Raw genomic sequence first — 27,041 nt, 5'->3', positions numbered from 1 at the left:
CATTCACCTCCTCCCCACCACTGGAACAATACAAGTCTCTCTTCTTCTTCTCCTACTCCTTCTTCTTCTTCGTATTCTTCTTCTTCATCTTCTTCTTCATCCCCTCTTCTCGGAACTTGCTTTTGACTCGCAAGTCTTGGTTTTCGTTTTTCGATGCTTCAGAGTTGAAAGAGACAGTGCTGGCGGCTGGATGGAGTGAGAGAAGCAAATTCAACAGAGAATAGACAGGCCGAGCAGTGAGCAGAACACTGACATTCCTCAGTCCACGAGTACCGACTCTAGGAGAAGAACAGTCAGTTGTCAGTAGTTGACAGTAGTTGGTGAAGGCAGCTGCTGTGCTGGTAAGTTTAATTAAATTTTAAAACATCCATTAGTTTAATATTTATTCAACTTTTACTGTTACCTAAGATGAGGATCGGTCACATATTTTTGTCAAACAAACAGTTATTCTTCACTCATTTAAACTTGAGTTGGTTTTTGAAACATCTATTAGATTAGTAGATAATAATTTATTTATTCCTGGGCTGACAAATAATTTTTGTATAGTAGTGCTCATCGAATTTCCATCTAGCTGTCTACCCTGTTGTCAATTTTTGCAGTAGCAGAAGTCTTCGGGGTGATTTACAGCATTTAATTGGAATTTCGTTTAATAATAATTAATAATTTATTTAACTTTTACTGTTACCTAAGATGAAGATCGGTCATGTATTTTTATCAAACAGATAGTTATTGCTCACTCATATAAACTTGAGTTGGTTTATTTGAAACATCTATTAGTTTAGTAGATAATAATTTATTTAACTTTTACTGTCTCCTAAGATTAGAATCGATTACCTACTTCTGTTGTCAGACTAATAGTTATTTTTGATCACTGATATAAATGCAAGCTGTTTTTGACTCTTTAAAATTTTTCTGTTGTGTTCAAGTAAGTTAACACATTATTTACTGTAGTGATAGATAATATTTTATTTAAAGCTGTGCAAAGGCTAAAAATAAACTTTCTACTGGTGATATTTTTCAAAGTTTTTAGATTTGTATATCGCATCAAGCTATCAAAATTAACAAGTTTTCTCAGGAAAGAATTTTTTCCAGATCATTACTTTTTGAGATATGAGCACCCAAAGTTTAATTTTTTGGGAAAGAACATTTAAAATTCGGTAAGAGATAATCCATGAGATTAAGCAACGGCCAACAGTTTATGTGTATGATTTTAGTTTGTCTTACATAGCTATGGGTAGAGTTATATGTGGACTCTGCAACCGGGCATTAGAGGATGGAATTGTTGAAATAGTAAAACAAAAATTTTCTGAAAATATCAATTTTCAGAAAGTTAATCAATTTAATAAAAATAACTTTTAGTTGAGTTATTTTTGATAAATCGAATAACTTTCTCAAAAATTCATATTTTTGGAGAATTTTTGTTTTACTAGATCAACAATAACTTACCATGAAGAATTTATCCTTCACATCTCATGGATTTACCTCTTACCGAATTTTAAATGTTCTGTACCAAAAATTTAAACTTTAGGCGCTCATATCTCAAAAAAGTAATGATCGAAAGAAAAATGTTTTCCTGGGAAAACTTTCTCATTTTGATAGCTTAATAATATACAAATCGAAAAACTTTGAAAAAATATCACCAGTAGAAAGTTTATTTTTAGCCTTTGCACAGCCTTAATTTTTACTGTCTCTAAAGATGTGTAACGGTTACTTCTGTTGTTATAAGACAATAATAGTTATATTAATATAAATTAAGTTGTTATATAAATATAACAATATTAAATGAACTTAATATGAACTTAATATGAACTTAAATATAATTTAAGTTCATATAAATATAAGTTGTTGTTTTCTCTTAAAAATTTCTTCCAATTTTTCTGCTGTGATTTATTTATTTAGTAATGAAGGCATTACACTTATATGAGAAGGCATACAAACAGGCTTATGCCCAAAACTGTCCCATTTATATTTATTTATTTATTTAGATACATAAATATGTGGAGGAATATACAGGTAAAACCCAAAACTCCTCAACACAAGTTACTCAATACAAATGTTATAAAGATAAATCAACTTGAAATAAAAACAATCAAAATCATAATGATAAACTAACTAATTATTATAAACATATATAGAGTATAAATTTTGAAGTAAAGAAAATTGTTATGTCTATTTTTCTTCAGGGCTAGGCTACTTTTGAATGTGAATAAAAATATGCAACTGAGGTACAGTACCCTTTTTACTTTCCTTGCCCTATTACCGTAGGTAAGGAAAGTATTGCTTTCCGAAAAAAATTAAGGTACCCCAATTTCTAAATTTCTATACGTTTCAAGGTCCCCTTAGTCCAAAAAAGTGTTTCTTGGGTATTGGTGTGTGTGTGTGTGTGTGTGTGTGTGTGTGTGTGTGTGTGTGTGTGTGTGTGTGTGTGTGTGTGTGTGTGTGTGTGTGTGAGTGTGTATGAGTGTATGTGCGTCTGTGTACACGATATCTCATCTCCCAATTAACGGAATGACTTGAAATTTGGAACTTAAGGTCCTTACAGTATGAGGATCCGACACGAACAATTTTGATCAAATGCAATTCAAGATGGCGGCTGAAATGGCAAAAATATTGTCAAAAACAGGGTTTTTCGTGATTTTCTCGAAAACGGCTCCAACGATTTCGATTAAATTTATGCCAAAAATAGTAATTGATAAGCTCTATCAACTGCCACAAGTCTCATATCTGTAAAAATTTCAGGAGCTCCGCCCCATCTATGCAAAGTTTGATTTTAGATTTCCAATTATCAGGCTTCAGATACAATTTAAACGAAAAATTTCAAGTCGAAAAGATCAAGCATGAAAATCTCTACAATTAATTTTTAGTAACATTTTCACCTAAAATTGAAAATAAGCTCGAAATTCGAGAAAATAAGATTATTCAATTGCAAACTGTTGGCAAATGTTGATTCTATTAAATCATCCACTATGAAGAGATAGCAGACTTCGTGTGTCTGCAGCGCTATTGTCCTGTCACCAACTGGCTCAGATCTTAGAAAAGTAGACTTGAGATGCGCGGGAACACTAGCGTCAGTTGATCAATTTTCATAATGGCAAGGAAAGTCGTGTGAGTGCACCACACCAGATTTTATTATTTAGTAATAAAGGCATTACACTTATATGAGAAGGCATACAAACAGGCTTATGCCCAAAACTGTCCCATTTATATTTATTTATATATTTAGATACATCATAAATATGTGGAGGAATATACAGGTAAAACCCAAAACTCCTCAGCACAAGTTACTCAATACAAATGTTATAAAGATAAATCAATTTGAAATAGAAACTTATTCATAAAAAACAATCAAAATCATAATGATAAACTACCTAATTATAATAAAAATATATAGAGTATAAATTTTGAAGTAAAGAAAATTGTTATGTCTATTTTTCTTTAGGGCTTGGCTACTTTTGAATGTAATAAAATATGCAACTGAGGTACAGTACCCTTTTTACTTTCCTTGCCCTATTACCATAGGTAAGGAAAGTATTGCTTTCCGTAAAAAATAAAGGTACCCCAATTTCTAAATTTCTATACGTTTCAAGGTCCCCTGAGTCCAAAAAGTGTTTCTTGGGTATTGGTGTGTATGTGTGTGTGTGTGTGTGTGGTGTGTGTGTGTGTGTGTGGTGTGTGTGTGTGTGTGTGGTGTGTGTGGTGTGTGTGTGGTGTGTGTGTGTGTGTGTATGAGTGTATGTGCGTCTGTGTACACGATATCTCATCTCCCAATAACGGAATGACTTGAAATTTGGAACTTGAGGTCCTTACAGTATGAGGATCCGACACGAACAATTTCGATCAAATGCAATTCAAGATGGCGGCTGAAATGGCAAAAATGTTGTCAAAAACAGGGTTTTTCGTGATTTACTCGAAAACGGCTCCAACGATTTCGATTAAATTTATACCAAAAATAGTAATTGATAAGCTCTATCAACTGCCACAAGTCTCGTATCTGTAAAAATTTCAGGAGCTCCGCCCCATCTATGCAAAGTTCGATTTTAGATTCCCAATTATCAGGCTTAAGATAGAATTCAAACAAAAAAATTGAGTGGAAAAGATTAAGCATGAAAATCTCTACAATTAATGTTCGGTAACATTTTCACCTAAAATTGAAAATAAGCACGAAATTCCAGAAAATGTTATTATTTCAATTGCAAACTGTTGGCAACTGTTGATTCTATGAAGATTCATGATTCACTATGAAGAGATAGCAGACCTCGTATGTCTCCAGCTTTATTGTCCTGTCACCAGCTGGCTCAGATCTTTGTTTATAAGTAGACTTGAGATGCGCGTGCACACTAGCGTCAGGTGATCAATTATCATAACGGCAAGGAAATTTGTATGAGTGCGCCACACCAGATTTTTAAATTATTTCTTCACTACATGTTTCGGCTACTTATGCTATTTCCAAGTCATTTTTCATAAAAATTTTATGGTAGTTTATTTGAAAAAAATCAATGTAAGTTAGATATAACAATAATACCAATTATATAATTATTATTGATATAACAATTTAGTTTACTATCCCCTAGCATCGGACACTCTTTTTGTCAGAAAAAATAGATTGTCAGAATAGACATTTTCGGATATCGGTTCATAGAAAATTGGAATTGAAATTATTATCACAGTTTAAAAGATGAAACTTCATGATGTAAGGTGGTTTCAAAGAAAAACTGATGATTGTACTTTATTCGTAGATAAAAAATAAATATTCTTTGATTTTCAAAGATTCTTTGAATCATAATTTCAAATGTTTTAAGATGGCTACCTTTTTTATTGGAAATAAAATGATTAAGTAATAGAAATAACACATAAATATTCAAGATTAATCAATGAAAATGAACAATCCATAAAATAAATAGACCTACTTGTCAGTTACTATACCTATAGTAATTTTAAACATAGCAATAACACAATAATAAAAAATACATTCTGGCCTCAATTTATTGGGCCTTCTGTAAAACAGTTATCAATATTTATTTTTTATTTATTTATTATTCTAATTTTTACAAGAAAACACTGAATGGGAGAGAAAAAGTAAGGGTACTCCTTGTTCTATTTCTCTCCCAAATTTAGATAATATTTTAAAAGTCCAAAATGCGGTTATGATTCCACTTTTCTGAAATTTAGTCCTTCACTCACAATTGACAGTAACTAAGAATTTTGAGTCTTGACAGTTGAATAAAATTCGAATCTATAGTATCAAAAATGCAGTTAAAAATATTCATATTTACTGATGATAATATAATATGAAAGGTCAACAACCCGCATGTTACAGTAAATACAGTACCTAGTAAAAAATAGGCCTATTATTAGCAGTGATAATTCGGTTTGAAAATAGCTGGTTTGGCAAAAATGCAGTAGAGGTCCAATATACGAAAGTAGGCCATGTCTTGAAATAGGATCATTTCTTATAATATTTTTTCGGCTTTTTACCGGTGATATGTATAAGGACCGATAAAAATAATAATACTTCAGGAGGGCATCACAATAATTTTGTCTGCTATTCATCATATCCCAATGAGTCTTCCACAAAGACATCTTCTTCATCTGCCTCTGCATCTTATATTCTTTCCAAAGAATGGACATTGATATGTCCAAAGCTCCGCAAATTTATGTAGATGCATTACCATATTATCTTGTATAGTTGTTCCAAATTGATATTTTTTAATATCATTGTACAGTTCAATAATTATTTTTTTAGTTTATGTTATGTAAATTCATCTAAAACTTTGCTGTATTGTAAGCTTTTGTATATAAGTTATAAGCCAGTATATATTGTAATCTACATAAATAAAGTACTCAATCAATCATCTTCTGCCTCTTAATAGTGAGGTCCACGTTATAATGGCAGTGGAGAAAGATAGGAGAACAACGTTGCCGATCCTCTATCTTGTCAATGCCTTCTAAGAGCTGTAGCTGATACAGGTTTATTGATGTAATATTAACTGTTCATTCTCGATTGAAATAATCAATTATATTTTATTAAGCAAGAAATTATATTTTTCAATAATTTCATAATGAATTTACATAATTAAGATGAAATATTTTGTTAATTATTAATTCTACATTTGTTAAAAGACGATCTGGCAACAGAGCAAATCGAGAAAGAGATAGCGCTCGAGTTTGAATGATAGACAAGGATAGCAATACCATTGCTAATCAAACACTGCCATTATAACGTCGACCTCACTATAATAATTTTGCCACACTGCACAGAAAGCAGCTGTTTTCCAGTCCCTATGTAGATCTGAAAGACATTCTTTGCAGACGACTCTCGTCTGACGTCAGAGCAGGTTTCTTTCTCCGGCCTAGGCCGGAAAGAGTACCCTTTCCAGCCGCTAACATGGAACTAAGAAAGGTGATCAAAAAACAGCTGATCAAAAAACTTTTCATTATTTGTGTTCATTATTCAATAATTAAAACATTTATAATAATATCATCTTACTGTCATTCGAAATAATAAAAAAGTATAAACTCAAACTCCCACATAATTGAACATCATCTTTTAGGTTATTTAGACAAATCATAATAAAAATACTTGGACAATTTCCTGATATTTAGATTACCTCAGATTTGCTAGAGCTATCACCTTCCACTTCTGCTTTCGGAAGTGCTTAGTAAACAACTATTCTCATATATATATTGTTTATTTTTGTGTGAGGCGAAAAATAGCGTTCGCACCACGGGCAAAAATGTTTTTCCGGCTCTCAATCTTTTCTAGTCCTCGGACGTGAAAACCGATTTCGAGCCGGAAAAAATTCATGTTCTGCTCTAGGTGCGAAATATACTATTGAAAAATCCTCTCTCCCATGAAACATTTTGTTCTCATAAAATTTCGATGTTAAAATAGTAATATTTCTCAGATATGCTCCATCAAATCAGTATCATTTTTTCACACTTCCTTCCCGCACAAACCAGATATATCTTAAAATTGAGTAGTGCTGTCTAATCGTTGAAAAACTGTGTTAGATATTAAATTCTGAGAAACTAGTATCCAGTATAGAACAGTATTTTTATTCATTGAAGAGTTTATCGGGAGTCATAATGTCATAGATCACTGGCCGGCCTACTTCCCTTTATGCTGTGAAAGATAAGTCGTTACTATTTGCGTGGGTCTAATGTTGTACAACGTTCTGTGGTTTAGATTCTAACTGTTATATTCTATGGTGAAGCTATAACTATGTTGTAACTATATATATAATGGTTATAAACAAGAACGCAGTATGATCTGCTCTCTTTTGGAAGCCCTATAATGTGGCTAGGTCTGTCTTTGTCGGCATCATTGATGTCCTTGTTTAGAACGGAACTTGGGCAGCGCCTACACTAATAAAAAGAGAAACAGTGTGAGGGGGGAAGTGGTAGAGAGATAGAGACAGAGTTATAGTGAGGTCCACTTTATAATGGCAGTGGATAAAGATAGAAGAATAGCGATGCCGATTCTCTGCATTAATTAATTATATTTCTACACTGTCAAAAACATAATTTGCATTGTTGTGGACCCAGAAAAGGATAGTACCACCGGCTTTGTAGAATGATAGACAAGGATAGCAAAACAAAAGTTGATCAAATACTGACATTATAACATGGACCTGACTATACTGATCTTGAGGTCCACGTTATAATGGCAGTGTTTGATTAGCAATGGTATTGCTATCCTTGTCTATCATTCAACAAAGCTGATAGCTATCTCGCTTTGCTCTGTTGCCAGATTGTCTTTCAACAATGTAGAATTAATAATTAATTAACAAAATATTTCATCTTAATTATGAAAATTCATTATGAAATTATAGAAAAATATAGTTTCTTGCTTAGTAAAATATAAATTGATTATTTTAAACCAGAATGAACCGTTAATATTACATCAATAAACCTGTATCAGCTACCGTCTATAGAAGGCAATAATAGATAAGTGATATTCTAGAACTTCTCAATAATTGAAACAGCACAGTTTTAATTTTTTTCACATCCACAATAATTAAATTTTTTAACTGGACTTTTTGTGTTGAAATCAACATATTTTCAGCTGAAGAAGTACAGTTCTGTCACCAAAATCAATAAAAAATTGTGGGTGTGATAGAAATGAAAACTCTCTTTTTTAAATTATTGAGAAGTTCCGCAATAGCAATTCAAAAAAAATTATAAATCGTAGTAGTTTGCATTATGATATCACAAGTGCTTCCGTTTATCAGTTTTGCAGGAAATATTTCAACGGATATTGCATTAAATAGTGATATGAACGTTTATACTATCTTAATATTCCTACACTTTTCAATGACTCCTTTGTTATTTTGTCGACAGTTTATGATCTCATTTCATGATGAGCTTCTCATTTCATTGACCGAGTGAGCGTAGTGAGGTCTAAGATTCAAGTTGACGGTTTGGCATTTCTCTTAATGTTTAAATTTTGCACATTTACGGCGAAACGCGGTAATAGATTTTCATGAAATTTGACAGGTATGTTCCGTTTTTAATTGCGCGTCGACGTATATACAAGGTTTTTGGAAATTTTGCATTTCAAGGATAATATAAAAGGAAAAAGGAGCCACCTTCATACGTCAATATTAGAGTAAAAATCAGACTATAGAACTATTCATCATAAAACAGCTGACAAGTGATTACACAGATGTGTGGAGAAGCCAGTCTATTGCTGTATTTCCATAATGTCTATAGTTTCAATCAGGTACTAGTGAATGAGATTACTGCGTGAGGTCCACTGTTCACAGAACTACTAGTTTATGATCTGTTTCATGAGCTACAATATTAAATTTAGTAACCATCAATATTTCACTGTATATAGGGGTATATTATCGTATCTTTCAAGCAGATCTTGGATTTTTTATAAAGATCTTGTACTTGGAAATATTTTATTACATTGGAAATATTGAATGATAGGTCATCGATGAGTGGTAGAGTGGACATTACTGTCCAAGCTTCGCCTCGCCATCAAATTGACTAATAGAAAAGTCATTCCATTTTATGAAGATGGTGATGATGATGATGATGATGAATTGATTACTGATGATGATTGATTAATTTAATTAATGATTGATTGATGATTGATTATTAGCAGGTTACCCGTGATCCACAAGCGTCTAAACTAGAAGCTTGACCTACAGAAATATTGAAGAATTTGAAACAGGCATATAACCATCCTCGGTAAATTAAGAATCTATATGCAAAATTTCAAGTTAATGTGTCCAGTAGTTGAGACGTGATGATGCGTCATTCGTGAATTTCCCATCCCGCACGTGTATAAGCCAATTCTTTCCTTTACATTACTTCATTCTATGATCTATACTTCTCATTGAAGTTAAATGATAGTTCATCGACGATGATGAATTGTTGATTATTATAGCCGACTTCTCAGAATATAATCATTTACACGATTGCAGATATAGTGTTACATCTGTGATGTTTCTACATAAATCAAAACTATGATGGTTTATATCAGTTACTGATGCTTACTTATCTATATTTATCGTTCAAGGCACAGCATTTCATGAAAAGAACCCATTCTTCTCAGTCCAAACTGGGCTGCAAGGATCAAACAAGCAGCACCAAAGCAAATGCTTTTTTAAACATTAAATGAAAATCTATTCCGAGATTTAGTGCCTCCACATTGAAGCAGTGTGCCTTTAGCATACATGCGCGCCTAGATATCCATGCTCATTTCCAATAGCCTGCTATTTCTGTCGTTGCAAACAATAAACATCTATTGAAAGCTGGAAAAGATTTGAGCTGGGTTTCATGTGAAGCTTGGTTTTATTTTGCAAGCTTCTGTTTTGTTTCACTGTAATACCCCTTGGTCTTTTTAGAATGCTCCGTTTTTAGCTCAGTAACAAGTTCATATATAGAGACTAATATCGGGGGACCGAGCTTTGCTTTGGAGTGTAAAAGCATAGAAAATTTGAAACGAAAGATTGAATTTATAGTTTATATTTTATTCATTTTCTCAGTTGTACAATTATTTTTACAGTTATATGAGGAGGCACAAGAAGCTTATGCCCAAAACTGTCCCTTTTCAAATTTATACTACAGTCCCAATCAAAATCTATAGGTTAAGCTACTATCACTCATCAAAATAACAATTTATTCACACTTCAAAAAACAAGCACATTATCAATTATTACAAATAGATTTACTATGAATTCGATTTAGAATGATATACTATGTTTGCTACAATATTTGTTAATAAACTATGTAGGTACTATCATAGAGAAACGATAGCATAAGTAGATATCCCATGGTATAGGGCGTTTATGTCGCAACTTTTACTGTTATCCCAAGCCGATAGTTCACGTACCAGTTCTTTCCTATGCAGCTGTGTGACGCTTGTAGTCTCTCAAATTGTGCCGTTCATACACTATCACGCCAACAAAACAGTAAAAATTTACAATAATCGACAGTAATCGGCTTGAGATAACAGTAAAAGTTGCGACATAAATTCCCTATACCATGGGATATCTACTTACGCTATTGTTTCTCTATGGTACTATTCTACACTAACAGCATCTAGTTACTATTTTGGACTTTCTGAAATAAACATGTTTTCTAAAAAAAGAGAAATAAACGAAAATAAGTTTTTCTTGCTGAATTTTTCTTCTCGTGAGATCAGCTGAATGATCCCACACATGCACTCGTTCACTCACTTCCATTACAGTACGGTATCGACAGATGACATAATTTCCAGCTGTTTTTCCAAGGACGTATTTATCCTTTTAATATCCTTCAGCGAGTTATCCCCAGGGTTGAGACCTAGTGCAATCGAATTTTCATATCATAAACCTACTTCGTTCAAAATTTCGTGAAAATCGTTAGACCCGTTTTCGAGATCCGGTGTCCGGTCACATACAGATATATAAACATATAAACTGAAATTGCTCGTTTAATAGTATAGGATAGTAAGGTTCTTGTTATGATGTCAAAGGAGAGAGATAGGAGAACTGCGTTGTCGATTCTCTGCCTAGCCACTGCCTTTAAAAAAATTACATCCTGAGGACTCCAGTAAAGGTTTATAAGACAGGTCAGGCTGACACATCTTCTATAAATTATGAAATGGTCATCTTGTTTAAAATAATCAGTTATATTTTATTCACCAAGAAGAACAATTTTTCAATGATTAATTATTCTTTATTTATTCATTCATTGATACAATAAGTACATCATCAAAATGATAGGAAGAGAAAAAATAAGGTAACCTTGTGCTATTCCTCTCCCGAATTTGGATAAGGTTGCACATAGTCCGAAATAGGTTTAGTCTTGTAGTTCTTCACCTCACAGAATTTACAGTCATTAAATATGTTCACATAGTAGATTTTCAAATTTAGATTCTTCGAAACCAAAAATAGAACAGATATTTAAATATTATATTTTTTAAAAAATCGAGATTAAATATTTTGTTTGTTAATTGACCGAGCGAAGTGAGGTCTAAGATTCAAGTCGACGGTTTGGCATCTCTCTTAATGTTTAAATGTTTGAATATTTATATGTTGCGCATTTACGGCGAAACGCGGTAATAGATTTTCATGAAATTTGACAGGTATGTTCCTTTTTTAACCTAATATATACGCGTCGACGTATATATACAAGGTTTTTGGAAATTTTGCATTTCAAGGATAATATAAAAGGAAAAAGGAGCCTCCTTCATACGTCAATATTAGAGTAAAAATCAGACTATAGAATTATTCATCATAAATCAGCTGACAAGTGATTACACAGATGTGTGGAGAAGCCAGTCTATTGCTGTATTTCCATAAGGTCTATAGTTTAAATCGGGTACTTGTGGATGAGAATACTGCATGAGGTCTACTGTTCACAGAACTACAAGTTAATATATATTTTTTTCATTCATTCATTTATTTATTGTATAAAACACTACAATCATAATACAATTATTAAGACATTGGAGGAAAACTAGGCTGAGCCTGTACTATTTCTCTCCAAAAATTTTGATAAAATAATGTTGTAGAAAAGTTAAGGTTATGTAATCAAACTGCTTCGTCACTTGATTTTCGGTCCAGGAATAATGATTTGAAAATTTTGAAGTTTTAAGGTTTATGTTATACTCTAAATGAATCACAGAATGTATCACATATATATTTCTATACATTGTTAAAAACGATCTGGCAACCTTGCGTGCTGGAGAAGGATAGCACTATCTGCTTTGACGAATGATAGACAAGGATAGCAACACCAATGTTAATCGAATACTGCCATTATAACGTCGACCTCACTCTAGTGTAAGTTACAAAGAAGAAAATATGAAGATTGATTGTTCCGCATTTGAATATGTCTGAAAGATTAAATTGCTGGACCCGCAAGCTAATGAACGGAATCCATTACTTGAACGAAGCAGCAATCTCAAGAAAAGGAATAAGAATGGTTTTATTCCGTTGAAGAACATTAACATGGCAATTGGAAACGCAATAATCAACAATCAAGTGAAGTTTGAAGGACATTGACCGTTTCCTGACATGTTCTAATTGTGAAAGAAAGTGATGGGGTGGTTCTCTCTATTATCCTATTATATTAAGCGAGCAATTTCTGTATCTATATATCTTTTTATTTTTATAACTGGTTATTTTTATATCTGGTTATTTTTATATCTGGCTATTTTTATATCTGGTTACAGTATTTATGTTTTTACGGATCTCGAAAACGGCTCTAACGATTTCTACGAAATTTTGGAACATAGCAGGTTTATGATATAAAGATTCGATTGCACTAAGTCTCATTCTTTGGAAAACTCGCTGAACGACATTAAAGGATAATCTATCCTTGGAAAACATATGATAATTTCGTCGTCTCTCGATAACAGAAGATGCGTGTGTCTGTGTGGGAGAGAGACAGATCTATTTCCAGCTGTGTAATCATAATCAATCAGCGAGAAATTTTATCTAGCTAGACAATTTTTAATCGATTTGATCAACATAATCTGATTTGTTGACATGGCATGATAATCCTCCTAAACTAGAGTATAACATAATTTTCAAAGTTGGTCATTATTTAACAATTCCAAGTGATTAGTGAGGATATCCTGCTATAGGATAATTTCTTAAAAAGCAACCGTATTGAATAAAAAAAATAAAAGTGATTAGTGAGTGTTATTTTGTTATTCAATTTGGATTAATCTAAATTATAATATTTTTGTTTTTAAATGTTTGAACAGAAAATTGAACCTGAATTCAAGTGTATGGAACATAACCTACTTACTGGACTATTTATAGTGTATAAATCAAAATTCGGGGAAGAAACAGTTTTGGGCTGTGCCTGTTAGTACTTCCCCAATCATTTTAGAGAATTGTGTTTGGTTTATCAACAAAAGTCAATAAATAAATAACGAGCCAAGCTCGGTGCCCCGATATCCACATTATCAGCCCTCTACATTCGCAAAAAGTTTGAACCTGATCTCATATACAAATGTATCATATCTAAGATGTAGGGTATATCAATCAATCAAATCAAATTTATTTATCCTAAATGATAGTTACAAAGTTTGAAACTTAAAGTATAAAATACATAACTTAATACTAGCACATATAATCTGTATAGCTAGATTAAATACTGCACACCAGATAAACTAAACACTAGAGGATAATTTCCATGAAAATTATAAATATTATTATAGTGAGATCCACGTTATAATGGCATTGTTTGTTCAGCAATGGTATTGCTATCCTTGTCTACCATTCAACGAAGCGGATAACGCTATCTCTTTCTCGCTTTTGCTCTGTTGCCAGATCTTCTTTTAACAATGTAGTATTGATAAGTAATTGACAAAATATTTCATCCTAATTATAAAAATTCATTATGAAATTATTGAAAAGTATAATTTCAAGCATAATAAAATATAATTGATTACAACTGATTGATTTATTGTTTATCGTTTTGTTGATTATAACTGATTGATTGATTATATTATAATTGATTTAAACGAGAATGAACATCTTAATTATGAAAATTCATTATGAAATTATTGAAAAGTATAATTTCTAGCTTCATAAAATATAATTGTTCATTTTAAACGAGAATGAACAGTTAATATTACATCAATAAACCTGTATCAGCTACCGTGTATAGAAGGCATTGACAAGACAGAGGATCAGCAACGTTGTTCTGCTATCTTTCTTCACTGCCATTATAACGTGGACCTCACTATAGTGAAACTATAGTTTAACTGCACAACTATTTTTAATAGTGGAATAATAAATGGATTTACAAGAATATAATTATTTAAAAAACTGGGGAATTTTATAAATTTTGCTGGTAGGCATACTTCTGGCAATCAAACAACAATTTACAATTTTTCATTCAAACAAGAATATGAATGAACATTTATTCACATTTATATACAAATAAATTTATTATAAGTAAGTGTGACAACTACGGTACACTTATTTTTCTTTCAGTTCACGAATTTTTTTTTTTTGAACTGGGTATTGGAATGCTAATTTTCAAGCTGTGAACAGTAATTTTCTATAATTAGGTAGCCTACTAAACACTTCAGAAAAATAACCAGAGTTCTCCTCACCCACTTCTCAGAAAATGATTAGATCCTTTGCTTTTCCCTACCAAAAAAAATGTTCCAAGTTGTTATATACGGGAGATAGGTCTACGCAGTGAATTAAGTTTTTTTTAGTCCTTCAAAATAATTTCTTTAATAAGCGAATTTTTTCTATTTTAGTGATAATAAAGTGAAATTTTTCTTCTATGTTTGGTTTTGAAGCATCTAAATTTAAAAATTTACTTTGTGAAAATAACTAAAAACTGAAATTTTTCTAAAGTGAACAACTAGATCAGATATAGAATGGTCTAATCTTTTATACTGTATCTGGTCAAAGGAACAACTACAAGACTTAACCTATTTCGGACTATGTGTAACCTTATCTAAATTTGGGAGAGGAATAGCACAAGGTTACCTTATTTTCTCTCTCCCTACCTATCATTTTTGATGATGTACTTGTTCTTTGAATCAATAAAGAATCAATCAATCAATCCTCTATAGAAGGCAGTGGCAAGGCTGAGAATCGGCAACGCTCTTCTACCTTTCTCCACTGCCATTATGACGTGGCAGTGGTTTTCTCATACATTTCTCAGGAAATGATCCTTATTCTTTCCACCTTCCCACAAAAAAGATATTAACTAAGACATCAGATAATAGATAATTTGTGTGTTAATCGAATTATGAACTCTACATAACCTCTGGACGTTCATTTTAAATTAAGGTTGAAAGCAGTTTTGAGCGAATTCCTGTTGTTGTCACCTGAATTGTATATATTGTCCATGAATTTATTTATTTATTATTTTTTACAATAAAGCACTGACCGTGCTAAATAAATGAATAGTCTTGTGAGCTTTTAAGTTATTTTGTACAATTGATAAATTTATTCTTGTAAATATTATGGTGACTGTATCGACTCTTTTTTCTCCAGGGCTACTCTTGAATATAAATAAAAATATAATCTAAAGCTGCGTTTACACCAAAGCTATTAACAAAATGTTTAGTATTTCTCCGTCCTTCTAGATTCTATTAGATTAAACGGAGCTTGACAAACACATTATGATCATCATGTGTATGATAAGTTATGTTCAATCTAATACAATCTATAAAGACGAAAAAATAAACATTTTGTTAACAACTTAACTGTTGTAAACCCAGCTTAAGTAGGTACCCATTTAAAATTGTTCAGTCACAACATTTTTCAGCTATATGATGCCATTATCAAGTGATTGGAAAATTAGTAAAATGACATTCAATAAATACTATTGCAAGCTTCAAACTATAAAAATACTATAGTATTTATTTGATGTCATTTTATTTATTTTCCAATCACTTGATAATATGACAACATATAGCCGAAACATGTTGTGATAAACAATTTTAAAAAGAGTGGTACTTGTATTTTAATTTTTATTTATATCCTATTACTAGCCGTCAGGCTCGCTTCGCTCGCCATATCAGTCTAGCCAGGGGGCTCCGCCCCCTGGACCCCCGACTGGATCGCCCAAGAATGAGATCAGCAGGCTCGCTTCGCTCGCCTGCATTTTTCATTTGAGCATTTTTATCATATGTTAGGACAATCCAGTCGGGGGTCCAGACTAAACATCTGGCTAAACGGATATGGCGAGCGAAGCGAGCGTGACGGCTAGTAATATAATATTCCCAGGATTGAAGTAGCAGTGCCCAATCAATTTTTCCGCGATAAATGCATTTAAATCTTCAACTTGGTGCCAACCTAACAAAGTCAACTCAACTTAATGCCAACCTGACAAAATTATTAATTTAGTTGCCAGTTAACAACTGTTTCGAAGAGGTACTCTATCTAGATTATAGTTCTATAGTAACATATGATATGGAAATTTCAATTACAATTATTAAGAGATTGGGAGAAGAAGAATATACATGCTAAAAGACGAACTTTAAACCCCTTAAAAACAACCCTTAGAGTTAAAATATTGCCAAAAGATTTCTTGATGCGCTTCTAAAGGGCCAACTGAACATACCTACCAAATTTGAACGTTTTTTGGTACGGTAGATTTTTAGTTCTGCGAGTGAGTGAGTGAGTGAGTGAGTCAGTCAGTCAGTCAGTCAGTCAGTGAGTGAGTGCCATTTTGCTTTTATATATATATATATAGATATTAAGCGAGCTTTCTGTATGTCTTTTTAATTTTTTATATCTGGTTATTTATGTTCAACGGATCTCGAAAACGGCTCTAACTATTTTCACGAAATTTGGAACATGGTAGGTTTATGATATAAAAATTCGATTGCACTAGGTCTCATCCCTGGGAAAACTCGCTGAAGGACATAAAAAATAATTCATCCTTGGAAGAACAGATGTCTGTATAATTTCGTCGTCTGTCGATAACAGAAGATGCGTGTGCCTGTGTGGGAGATCAGCTGTGTAATCATTCAATCAGCTTACCGTATCTCGCAAGAAATATTATCTAGAAATTTTATCAAAATAATCTGATTTGTTGATATGACATGGTTCATCACTCTAAATTAGAGTATATCATAATATTCAAAGTTAATCATTTTTTTACAGCTCTAAGTGATTAGTGCGTGTTATTTTGTTATTCAATTTGGTTTAATCTATTTTTGTTTTTACTTTTGTTTTTACTTTACTGTTACTTTACATAACCTACTTTTTGGACCATTTATAGTGTATAAATGAAAATTCGGGAAGTAACAGTTTTGGGCTGTGCCTGTTTGTCCTTCCCCAATCATTTTGAAGAATTGTGTTCTGTTTATCAATAAATAAATAACGGGCGAAGCTTGCGGTCCCCAAATATTATGACTGAATGTATGAATTTGTACATAGAACAAATAAATTTGAATTCAATAAATTATAAATTCAGGCGGTGGGACCTTCCCACCTTCCAATCATTTTGAAGAATTGTGTTCTGTTTATCAATAAATAAATAACGGGCGAAGCTTGCGGTCCCCAAATATTATGACTGAATGTATGAATTTGTACATAGAACAAATAAATTTGAATTCAAGATTTGAATTCAATAAATTATATATTCAGGCGGTGGGACCTTCCCGCAAGGGACTCCTCACCAACAAAAGCCATACGAATTCACAATGGTCAAGTCTAACCATCTGCTGCGGAAATAATATTTATCATAGAAATAATATGCTTCAGATTTCAGATTATGATATTATTCTGATGAGAACAACAATAATGAAACCATAAGACTGTGATGCTAGTAGATGTAAGTTTCCCTTTTAGGAGCTGGATATTATGTCGACACGCCTTCTCGCAAAAAGCTTCAAGCTATAGCATGGAAATGTTTGCTTCAAACTGCTAAATGATTGTTATTACATCAGCGCCAAATGCATAAACTATTTTGAACCAATAGTCCGCCAAATGCCGGGAGGGTCCGCTCCCTGTTCTTGGCGATGAAGTCATTCACATAATAATTATATGATGAACAAGAAGGAGAATTAGAGGAGGAAGACGAAGAAGATGAAGAAGAAGATAAAATAGAAGGAGGTAGAGGAGGAGAAGAAGAATGAGGAGGAGAAGGAGAAAGATAAGAATGAGGAGAAGAAGAAGAAGAAAAAAACGGAGAAGAAGAAAAACGGAGGAAAAGAAGATGAGGAAGAAGACAGAATAAGAAGAAGATGAAAAGTAAAGTTCCAGTAATAGATTCCATTTTTAGACAATATTCAAATATATAGAACTATGAAGAGTAAAATAATGTCATTACATTTTACTCTGCCAAAAAAATGTTGAAAGCAACGTTTTAATCATGATTAAAATTTAACAGGCTTTTATGCAACCGAGCCTTAATTTTTTAATTCTCTTATTTTGATAATTCAATTTTATAATAGATAGATAGATATAGATATATATTACGTCTGATTGGCCTCAACGGCGTCAGACAAGTCAAAGTGCTAGCAAAAAGCCAGACACCATACATATTTTTCATAAAATTTATATCTAGTATATAATTACTATTTGTCTTTGACTCTATTACAGTAGTCAAAATAGTCCTTCAGACTATAAAAGCACTCCTCCTTTAGAAATAATTTCAAACTTCGTTTAAACTCCTTTATCATTAATATTTCCCCCAAACCGAATTGGTAGTACTTGGTAAATCTTTCTACCAATATAACTGGGTTTTTCTTCATACAAAGTCCGAGAAGGTACTCTTATGCCGTGTATTATATTCGTGCGTCTTATTAATAGTCTGTAGTGAACACCTTCTAATATATACACACATTTCCAAAATATAGAGACAGGGAACACTGAGAATCTCCATTTCAATAAAATAGTCCCTACAATGTGTTTGTGGATGCAACCTCAACATAGTGCGCTATGCTTTCTTTTGACAAATGAAAATTTGCTGAAGGTTACTCTCTCTAGCTCCCCATAGGGCCACTGAATATGTAATATGTGACTCTACCAAGCAATGATAGACCGACTTCAATAGAGGCTTATTATTTAATTTACTCAAATTCCTTAAGACTAAAATTCCACTCGCTATTTTACTTTCAATCTTATCCAATTGTTCCCCCCAACTCAGCCCTTCCTCCAGTTTCACTCCTAAGAAGTCCGTTGAGCTCTTGATCACCAATTCCGACTCTCCAATGAATAATTTAGTTGTTTCATTGTGTCTTAACCTCCTACTGTGATGCGTTTGTAGACACATATAATTTGTTTTCGAGGCATTCAACATCAATTTATTATTTGCAAAATATTGGCACAGACTAGTCATCTTAACATAGGATTCAATTTCCAATTTTCTCAAGTCTTGGCTCCTTGTCACCAGAGTCGTATCATCTGCAAAAACATACAGATTCTCAATGGGAACCGACCCTGCAACATCATTCACATAGATCAAGAACAACAAGGAGCCCAGAATAGAACCCTGAGGGACCCCAGAAACAATTAATTTAGGCTTTGATCGTGTGAATTTTATTTTATTTTTAGTTTCATGTAGAATCTCTGTGACTTGATACCTGTTTGTCATATACGAAGTTATCCATTTCAATGCAGAGCCCCCATAACCATGAAGTCTGAGTTTATTGGTTTATGCTGGTTTACAGCATTTAACTTGATAATTGATAAATAATTTTTGTCTGAATGGGTATTAATAAATACGGTAGTTGTACTGGTTTTCATTCCACCAAATATACAAATGTACAAATTTAATTTATTTATTTATTTACTCATACATTGATACATAGGTTACAATATCATTCTCAACTATGAATGATTCTTTATTCTTTCTTTCTTTCTTTATTCAAAAAAAATAATTAAACAATCAAATGCATTCCAAAAATCAAATACAATATTGTTTCCTAATTTCTATTAAGGAAATATTGTAGGGGATTGGCAAAGGAACAATCGGCTTAAAGCCCAAAACTGTTCCTTTCCCAAATTTAGATAGAAATTGTCCAAAAATAGGTTGTATAAAAAATATAGCTAGGCCTAATCTCTTGATTTTTAATTTATTGTTCACAGGTTCTCCATCATAATGGAAAGAAAAGCTTACTTGCTTTTCGCATTGCTGGCGTGCTTTCTTTTAATTGATGTCACATCTTCTGAAAAAATTGTGAGTAGGCTATCATTGATTCTTTTATTGAATCATACAATGAATTTATTGATTTATTTATTTATAGATTCATAATTCTCACTTTTCTATTTTTATTTCACTTGGAGAGAATTGAGTTTGTAAACTCAAATATCTAAACTCTAATATCTAATTGATTTTTTCTCATCGATAATATCAAAAATCATGATTCGAATCTTGGGCAGTCAAATTTTTGTAAGATTAAAAAATTGATTTGTTCTCAATCAATTAGAACAAAAAGCCCGACTGGCTTAATACAAAGACTTCACTCCATTGCTTTTCTGACGTCATGAGCAGGATGCCCAACACTACACTGCTCCCCTCTTTTATTGACAAGACTTCAAAACTTTCAAGACTAAGACATTTTAAATAATACATGTTTATAAGACTGAAACTTCACATGAGACAATTTCCAATAAAGACGTTATCGTAAATACTAGACTATACTCATGACAGACATTTATATACTCATATATACTCATATATACTCATAATAATTGATTATATGACAAACAAAACGACATACTTAAGACATAACCGATAGTACAGCTTTTTTTATTGATATACAATTTTTTTATTTTTCTATTAATCATGATTCAGATATTGGACATTCAAATTCTTGTAAGATATGTGAATAATTCTTTAGTCAAATGAGTGTAATCCAATTCCTATAGTGTGGTCCACGTTATAATGGCAGTGGGTAAAGATAGGAGAAAAACGTTGCCGAACATATGTCTTGTCAATGCCTACTATAGACGGTACCTGATACAGGCCTATTGATGTAATAATATTAACTGTTCATTCTCGTTTAAAATATTAAATTATTATATTAATAAATGAATAAATTATATTTTTCAATAATTTCTTAATGAATTTCCATCATTGAGATGAAATATTTTGTTAATTGATTATTAATTCTACATTGTTAAAAGACGATCTGGCAAAAGAGCAAAGCGAGAAAGAAATGGCGCTATTAGCTTTGTTGAATAGATAAGGACAGCAATACCATTACTAATCAAACACTGCCATTATAACGTGGACCTCACTATAGATCATATAAAGTATGCGGAGCCACATGATAAAAAGATTAAGGTTGAGACTAAGGGAAGCAGATGTGAATTTAATTTGAAGTCATAGTGTTGAGCAACAGAGGGATATATCACAGCAAGTCTCAATGGAGATTAGTTTAGCAGATATTCTCTCTCATCTGTTTAGCTAGATACGTACTCATGCAATTAATATTGCAACTGTTAATCTCCTCTATAATGAGGTCCTTCTTATAATGGCAATATTTGATTAGCATCCTTCTCTAGCTCCGCAACGTTGCAAGATTATTTTTATAATGTAGAAATATAATTGACTAGCCGTCAGGCTCGCTTCGCTCGCCATATCCGTCTAGCCAGGGGGCCCCCTGGACCCCCGACTGGATCGTCCAGGAATGAGATCGGCAGGCTCGCTACGCTAGCCTGCATTTTTCATTTGAGCATTTTTATCATAGGTTAGGACAATCCAGTCGGGGGTCCAGACTAAACGTCTGGCTAAACGGATATGGCGAGCGAAGCGAGCCTGACGGCTAGTAATATAATATTCCCAGGATTGAAGTAGCAGTGCCCAATCAATTTTTCCGCGATAAATGCATTCAAATCTTCAACTTGGTGCCAACCTAACAAAGTCAACTCAACTTAATGCCAACCTGACAAAATTATTAATTTAGTTGCCAGTTAACAACTGTTTCGAAGAGGTACTCTATCTAGATTATAGTTCTATAGTAACATATGATATGGGAATTTCAATTATAATTAAGAGATTGGGAGAAGAAGAATATACATGCTAAAAGACGAACTTTAAACCCTTAAAAACATCCCTTAGAGTTAAAATATTGCCAAAAGATTTCTTAGTGCGCCTCTAAAGGGCCAACTGAATATACCTACCAAATTTGAACGTATTCGGTCCGGTAGATTTTTAGTTTTGCGAGTGAGTGAGTGAGTGAGTGAGTGAGTCAGTCAGTGAGTGAGTGCCATTTCGCTTTTATATATATAGATTAATCTCAATTAAAAAAATATATTATTTAATAATTGACAAATATATTTTTGTCGAATAAAATATAGTTCCCGTAATTATTTTAAACAAGAATGAACAGTTGATATTAAAGGTATCATCTCTGCTATTCTCTATGGAAGGCAGTGGCAATTCAAAGATTCGGCAACACTGTTCTTCTACCTTTTCTCCACTGTTATTATAACATGGACCTGACTAAATATATACTGTATATAAATAATAAAATTACTGTATATAAACTGTATATAAATGTACCGTATAAAATAATTTATGAATATTTGATCAGAAATAGAACATGATTCTTTATGTATAAATCTATAAAAAAAATTAGGAATACCTATACTACAGTTCAATTCAGTTTCATTCATTTTCACACACAAGATAAATTACAAATATACAAATTAATACATGCAAAAAATTACCGTTTATAAAAACAAATCAAATCAATATACTAAATCAAGAAAAGTGCTGCAGGTTTTTTTTAATAAGTTTTTAAAAATCTAGAATAAGATGTTTGAGGTCTCATTCATTTTCACACACAAGATAAATTACAAATATACAAATTAATACATGCAAAAAATTACCGTTTATAAAAACAAATCAAATCAATATACTAAATCAAGAAAAGTGCTGCAGTTTTTTTAATAAGTTATTAAAAATCTAGAAAGAGATGTTGAGGTGGAATGGTAGGGATTCCACATAATTTATTTAAGCCAAAATATAGTTTCAATGCACTTCAGGCATCATCAGGAACCAAAAAGACCACTTATTATTCATTTATTTCATCTCATTTATTCATAGACAATAGATACAATGCAGGTAAAAACAAAAGGCATTTGCCCAAATCTGCTTTAAACCTTAATTTTTTGGAATACACGGTCTAGAGGTTATGTAAAAATGATAACATAATTCACACACTATTTTGAGTCCAAAAAATGTAAGTACTACAATAATTTTGAATTTATCAGATTAATTAATTTAAAAATACAAATCCAAACCAAAATCTTCTTTCACAATCACAAAAAATATTAAAAATTTCACATTAATCCACAATAGTTATTTGTGCAACTAGTGCGCAAAGTGACAGTTTGCTGCACCGAAAGAAACGTTTACGCCCGAGCCGTAGGCGAGGGCGGAATGGTTTCTTGAGTGCAGCAGAGGAACTTTGCGCACGTATTGCACATTAAATTTTTCCTACAGTTACCATTGAATATGAAAAGTGGGTAATTATGGGTAAAATTTCCTGAAATCCATCAAATGTTTTTCTGTGTAATTTTATTATTGATAAAAACCTTAATCCTAAAATCCTAAAGTCCTCGTTGTCCTTGGTTATAATATATAATGTAATAATTAGCGCGTTGTGCTTCGTTGCTCACTATAGCAGCCCAGTCACTGTTACCAACTTCATTTTGATTTTGCTGCACTGTTGCTCCATATAACCTACTAAGTATTTTACGTTGCCATGTTGCAAATCTGGAGTGCAGAAAAGATTTTTTCCTACAGATACCCTGAAAAGTGACCATTTGTGCACTGATTGCAGGCTGCAAAGAATCACTTTTCCGCACTAGTGCGCAAAGTGAGTACTTTGCGTACTCCAGATTTGCAGCATGACAACGCAAAATAGTTAGTAGGTTATATGGAGCACCAGTGCAGCAAAATCAAAATTAAGTTGGTAACAGTGACTGCTGTGGCTGCTATAGTGAGCAGAGGTGCAACGAAGCACAACGCGCTAATTATTACATTATATATTATAACCAAGGACAACGACAGCACAGTGCCACCACAGCACACACCACACAGCTTCCCCCCGCCATTCAAACACTACTACATTATTCAGGCAATTTTACCCATAATTACCCACTTTTCATATTCAATGGTAACTGTAGGAAAAATTTAATGTGAAATACGTGCGCAAAGTTCGTTTGCTGCACTCAAGAAACCATTCCGCCCTCGCCTACGGCTCGGGCGTAAACGTTTCTTTCGATGCAGCAAACTGTCACTTTGCGCACTAGTTGCACAAATAACTATTCCCGCACTAGAGCGGAAAAGTGATTCTTTGCGTTCTGTAATCAGTGCAGCAATGGCCACTTTTCAACGTAACTGTAGGAAAAATTATACTCATGTTAGAATTCTAAACGTCAAAACATCTGATTCTTATTATGATGCGTTAAGTGTATTTAAACTTAAATAAATTTTGTGCAACTGACACATCTCTTTCATTTCACCTTATTAAGGAGAAATTTCACCAAATATCTGTTCCTAGAGTGAAGAATAAGATGTACTTTGTGATTTTCGGCTTGCTTATAGTGTTCATAGTGCACATAGAGCATGATACTGGAAATTCATATAGGGCCTAGTTTACGAGCGGAACAATAATATGTCATCACTTTGACTAAATTCACTCCTATTCTTGAGTTATAAGCATTTGAAGATGAGTGATTTCTCTGATCTGAGAGTGGAGGTAAGGTTTTATGTCTCAGTGAATAACTCACCCTGTATTGTAACTAAACGTCTCATATTATAGCACGACACTTGTTGGGTCAACCTCTATCCATAACCCGAATCCGAATATCAACCAAATCTGGGAGATTTGAATTTTTCAAGAGATCCATGAAAAAATGGTTGAAAATTGAAATCGCTCAAACTCTCAGGAATGATAGTAGGCTAGCCTATTCAATCCTAAACTTTAAACGAGCAATTCCTGTTTATATGTTCAGATGTTTGAATGTTTAGATGTTTATATGTTTGTATTTCACCGGATCTCGAAAACGGCTCTAACGATTCTCACGAAATTCAGAACATAGTAGGTTTAAAATATAAAAATTCGATTGCACTAGGTAGGTCTCATCCCTGGGAAAACTCGCTGAAGGACTTCAAAAGGATAATCATTATTCATCCTTGGAAAAACAGCTGATAATAATTATTTCGTCGTCTGTTGATGATGAAAGTGAGTGAGCGAGTTCATGTGTGTGGGACCACGGTATTTAGATGAAAACGGTAGGGGTCATGAAATGTGTGCGCAGTGGCCAGCCAGCTAGATTGCGTCATCGCTACCAACCGAGGTTTTTAACACCTATTAGAAATTTATAAAACGTATTTTTGTTAAAACAGATGATTGGATATAAAATGACGTCAGCTATACCGGAAATTTAGCACAAATATGCGCGTGACACCTACCGTCTTCTTCTATATACCGTGTGTGGGACTGTGTCACAATTATGACTCAGCTGTTGAGCTTTTGTAATGATTTAATCAGGTACTTTAGTGCCGGTTGCAAAAAAGCCGAGTTATTTTCAATCCTGATTAATTCCAGTAGATCCATCTTCTTGAAATGGTCTTCTCTGATATGTCACAATTATGACTCAGCTGTAGTTAATAATAATAAACTTTCTGTCCATAAAGTGACCATGCAGGGCATGCTCACAAGAGACAAGTCAGGAGAAAACATAAAAGCCAAAAAAGGCAAAAAAAAACTGTTGAACTTTTGTAATGATTTAATCAGGTACTTAGTGCCGGTTGCAAAAAAGCCGAGTTATTTTCAATCCTGATTAATTTCAGTAGATCCATCTTCTTGAAATGGTCTTCTCTGATATGTCACAATTATGACTCAGCTGTTGTTAATAATAATATAATAATAATAATAATAATAAACTTTCTGTCCATAAAGTGACCATGCAGGGCATGCTCACAAGAGACAAGTCAGGAGAAAACATAAAAGCCAAAAAAGGCAAAAAAAAAAACTGTTGAACTTTTGTAATGATTTAATCAGGTACTTAGTGCCGGTTGCAAAAAAGCCGAGTTATTTTCAATCCTGATTAATTTCAGTAGATCCATCTTCTTGAAATTGTCTTCTCTGATTTGGTTCACGTGAAATTGATCAGGATTAAAATTTAACCGGCTTTTGTGCAACCTGGCCTTTGTGAGGGAAATCTTTGCATTCCTCTGTGAATTAATCTCAATCTACTGTGATTAGATAGAACCTTTCTGTATAAAGTAAATTCGTATGGCTTTTGTTGGTGGGGAGTCCCTTGCGGGAAGGTCCCACCGCCTGAATATATAATTTATGCCGTCAATGGGCCTTACGACTGTCATACTCCAGCCGGGACCGACAGTTTAACGTGCCCATCCGATAACACGGGAGTGATCTGGTTAAAAAACTTTTGGCATTGAGAGGGTTTGAACCCGGGATCTCTATGCTGCTACGCAAGCATTCTATCCACTAGACCACGGATCACTCCTGTATAAACTATAACTATATTATAATTTCCTCTATCGTAATAAATTTTCTATGCTTTTGTACTCCAGAGCGAAGCTCGGTCCCCCATTATTTGCTATCAAGGGTGAATAAATTACAATTACGAACTACAGACTATAATTTGTTTCAATTTTTTTCAGCACAAAAGAAAGAAGTACCATCACAGGCACCACAAAACCTCTCCACCTCCCGATTTGCTGGATGACTTGCCTGATGAATTTCTGTCCAATAAAGAATCAGAAGAGACACATGGAGACCTTATAAAGGATAATAACGTTCCACTCTACGGTGAGTTGATGCTTATATGAATACTATCTGGCCCGGCGAACTTCGTACCGCCAAATGCATCTCATGACAAACTTTAGCTGTATGCCACATGAGGTGGCGCGATGCCATTTTATTTGCTGTATATAGATAATTCTCCAACTGCAAAATAAATAATTTACTAAAAGTCGATTAATTCTGAACACTGAAGACAGCACAGTTATTCGGAACAAAGCATTGTCTTTGAAGCAAGTCTTTAACCTGAGGCCGCACTACTGGATTAGATTAGATATATTTCTTTATTCATGTATGTTACAATATTTACTGGCTTATA

The 27,041-nt window shown here is 33.1% G+C and overlaps 1 protein-coding gene across 1 annotated transcript in view; it reads left to right on the top strand.

Moving 5' to 3' along the window:
* Positions 1-27,041, top strand: part of LOC111064433 (SPARC) — a 34,246-nt gene continuing 7,205 nt past the window's right edge. Inside the window, exons 1-3 of the mRNA XM_039420352.1 lie at positions 1-341; positions 20,022-20,112; positions 26,584-26,731. Coding sequence (XP_039276286.1) covers positions 20,035-20,112; positions 26,584-26,731 — 226 coding nt within the window. The 5' untranslated portion in view covers positions 1-341; positions 20,022-20,034. The remainder of the gene's footprint in view (positions 342-20,021; positions 20,113-26,583; positions 26,732-27,041) is intronic.

This window comes from Nilaparvata lugens, chromosome 2 (assembly GCF_014356525.2).
Source record: "Nilaparvata lugens isolate BPH chromosome 2, ASM1435652v1, whole genome shotgun sequence".
In the NCBI taxonomy this organism is placed as follows: Eukaryota; Metazoa; Arthropoda; class Insecta; order Hemiptera; family Delphacidae; genus Nilaparvata; species Nilaparvata lugens.
This window is presented reverse-complemented; position numbering and strand designations above follow the sequence as displayed.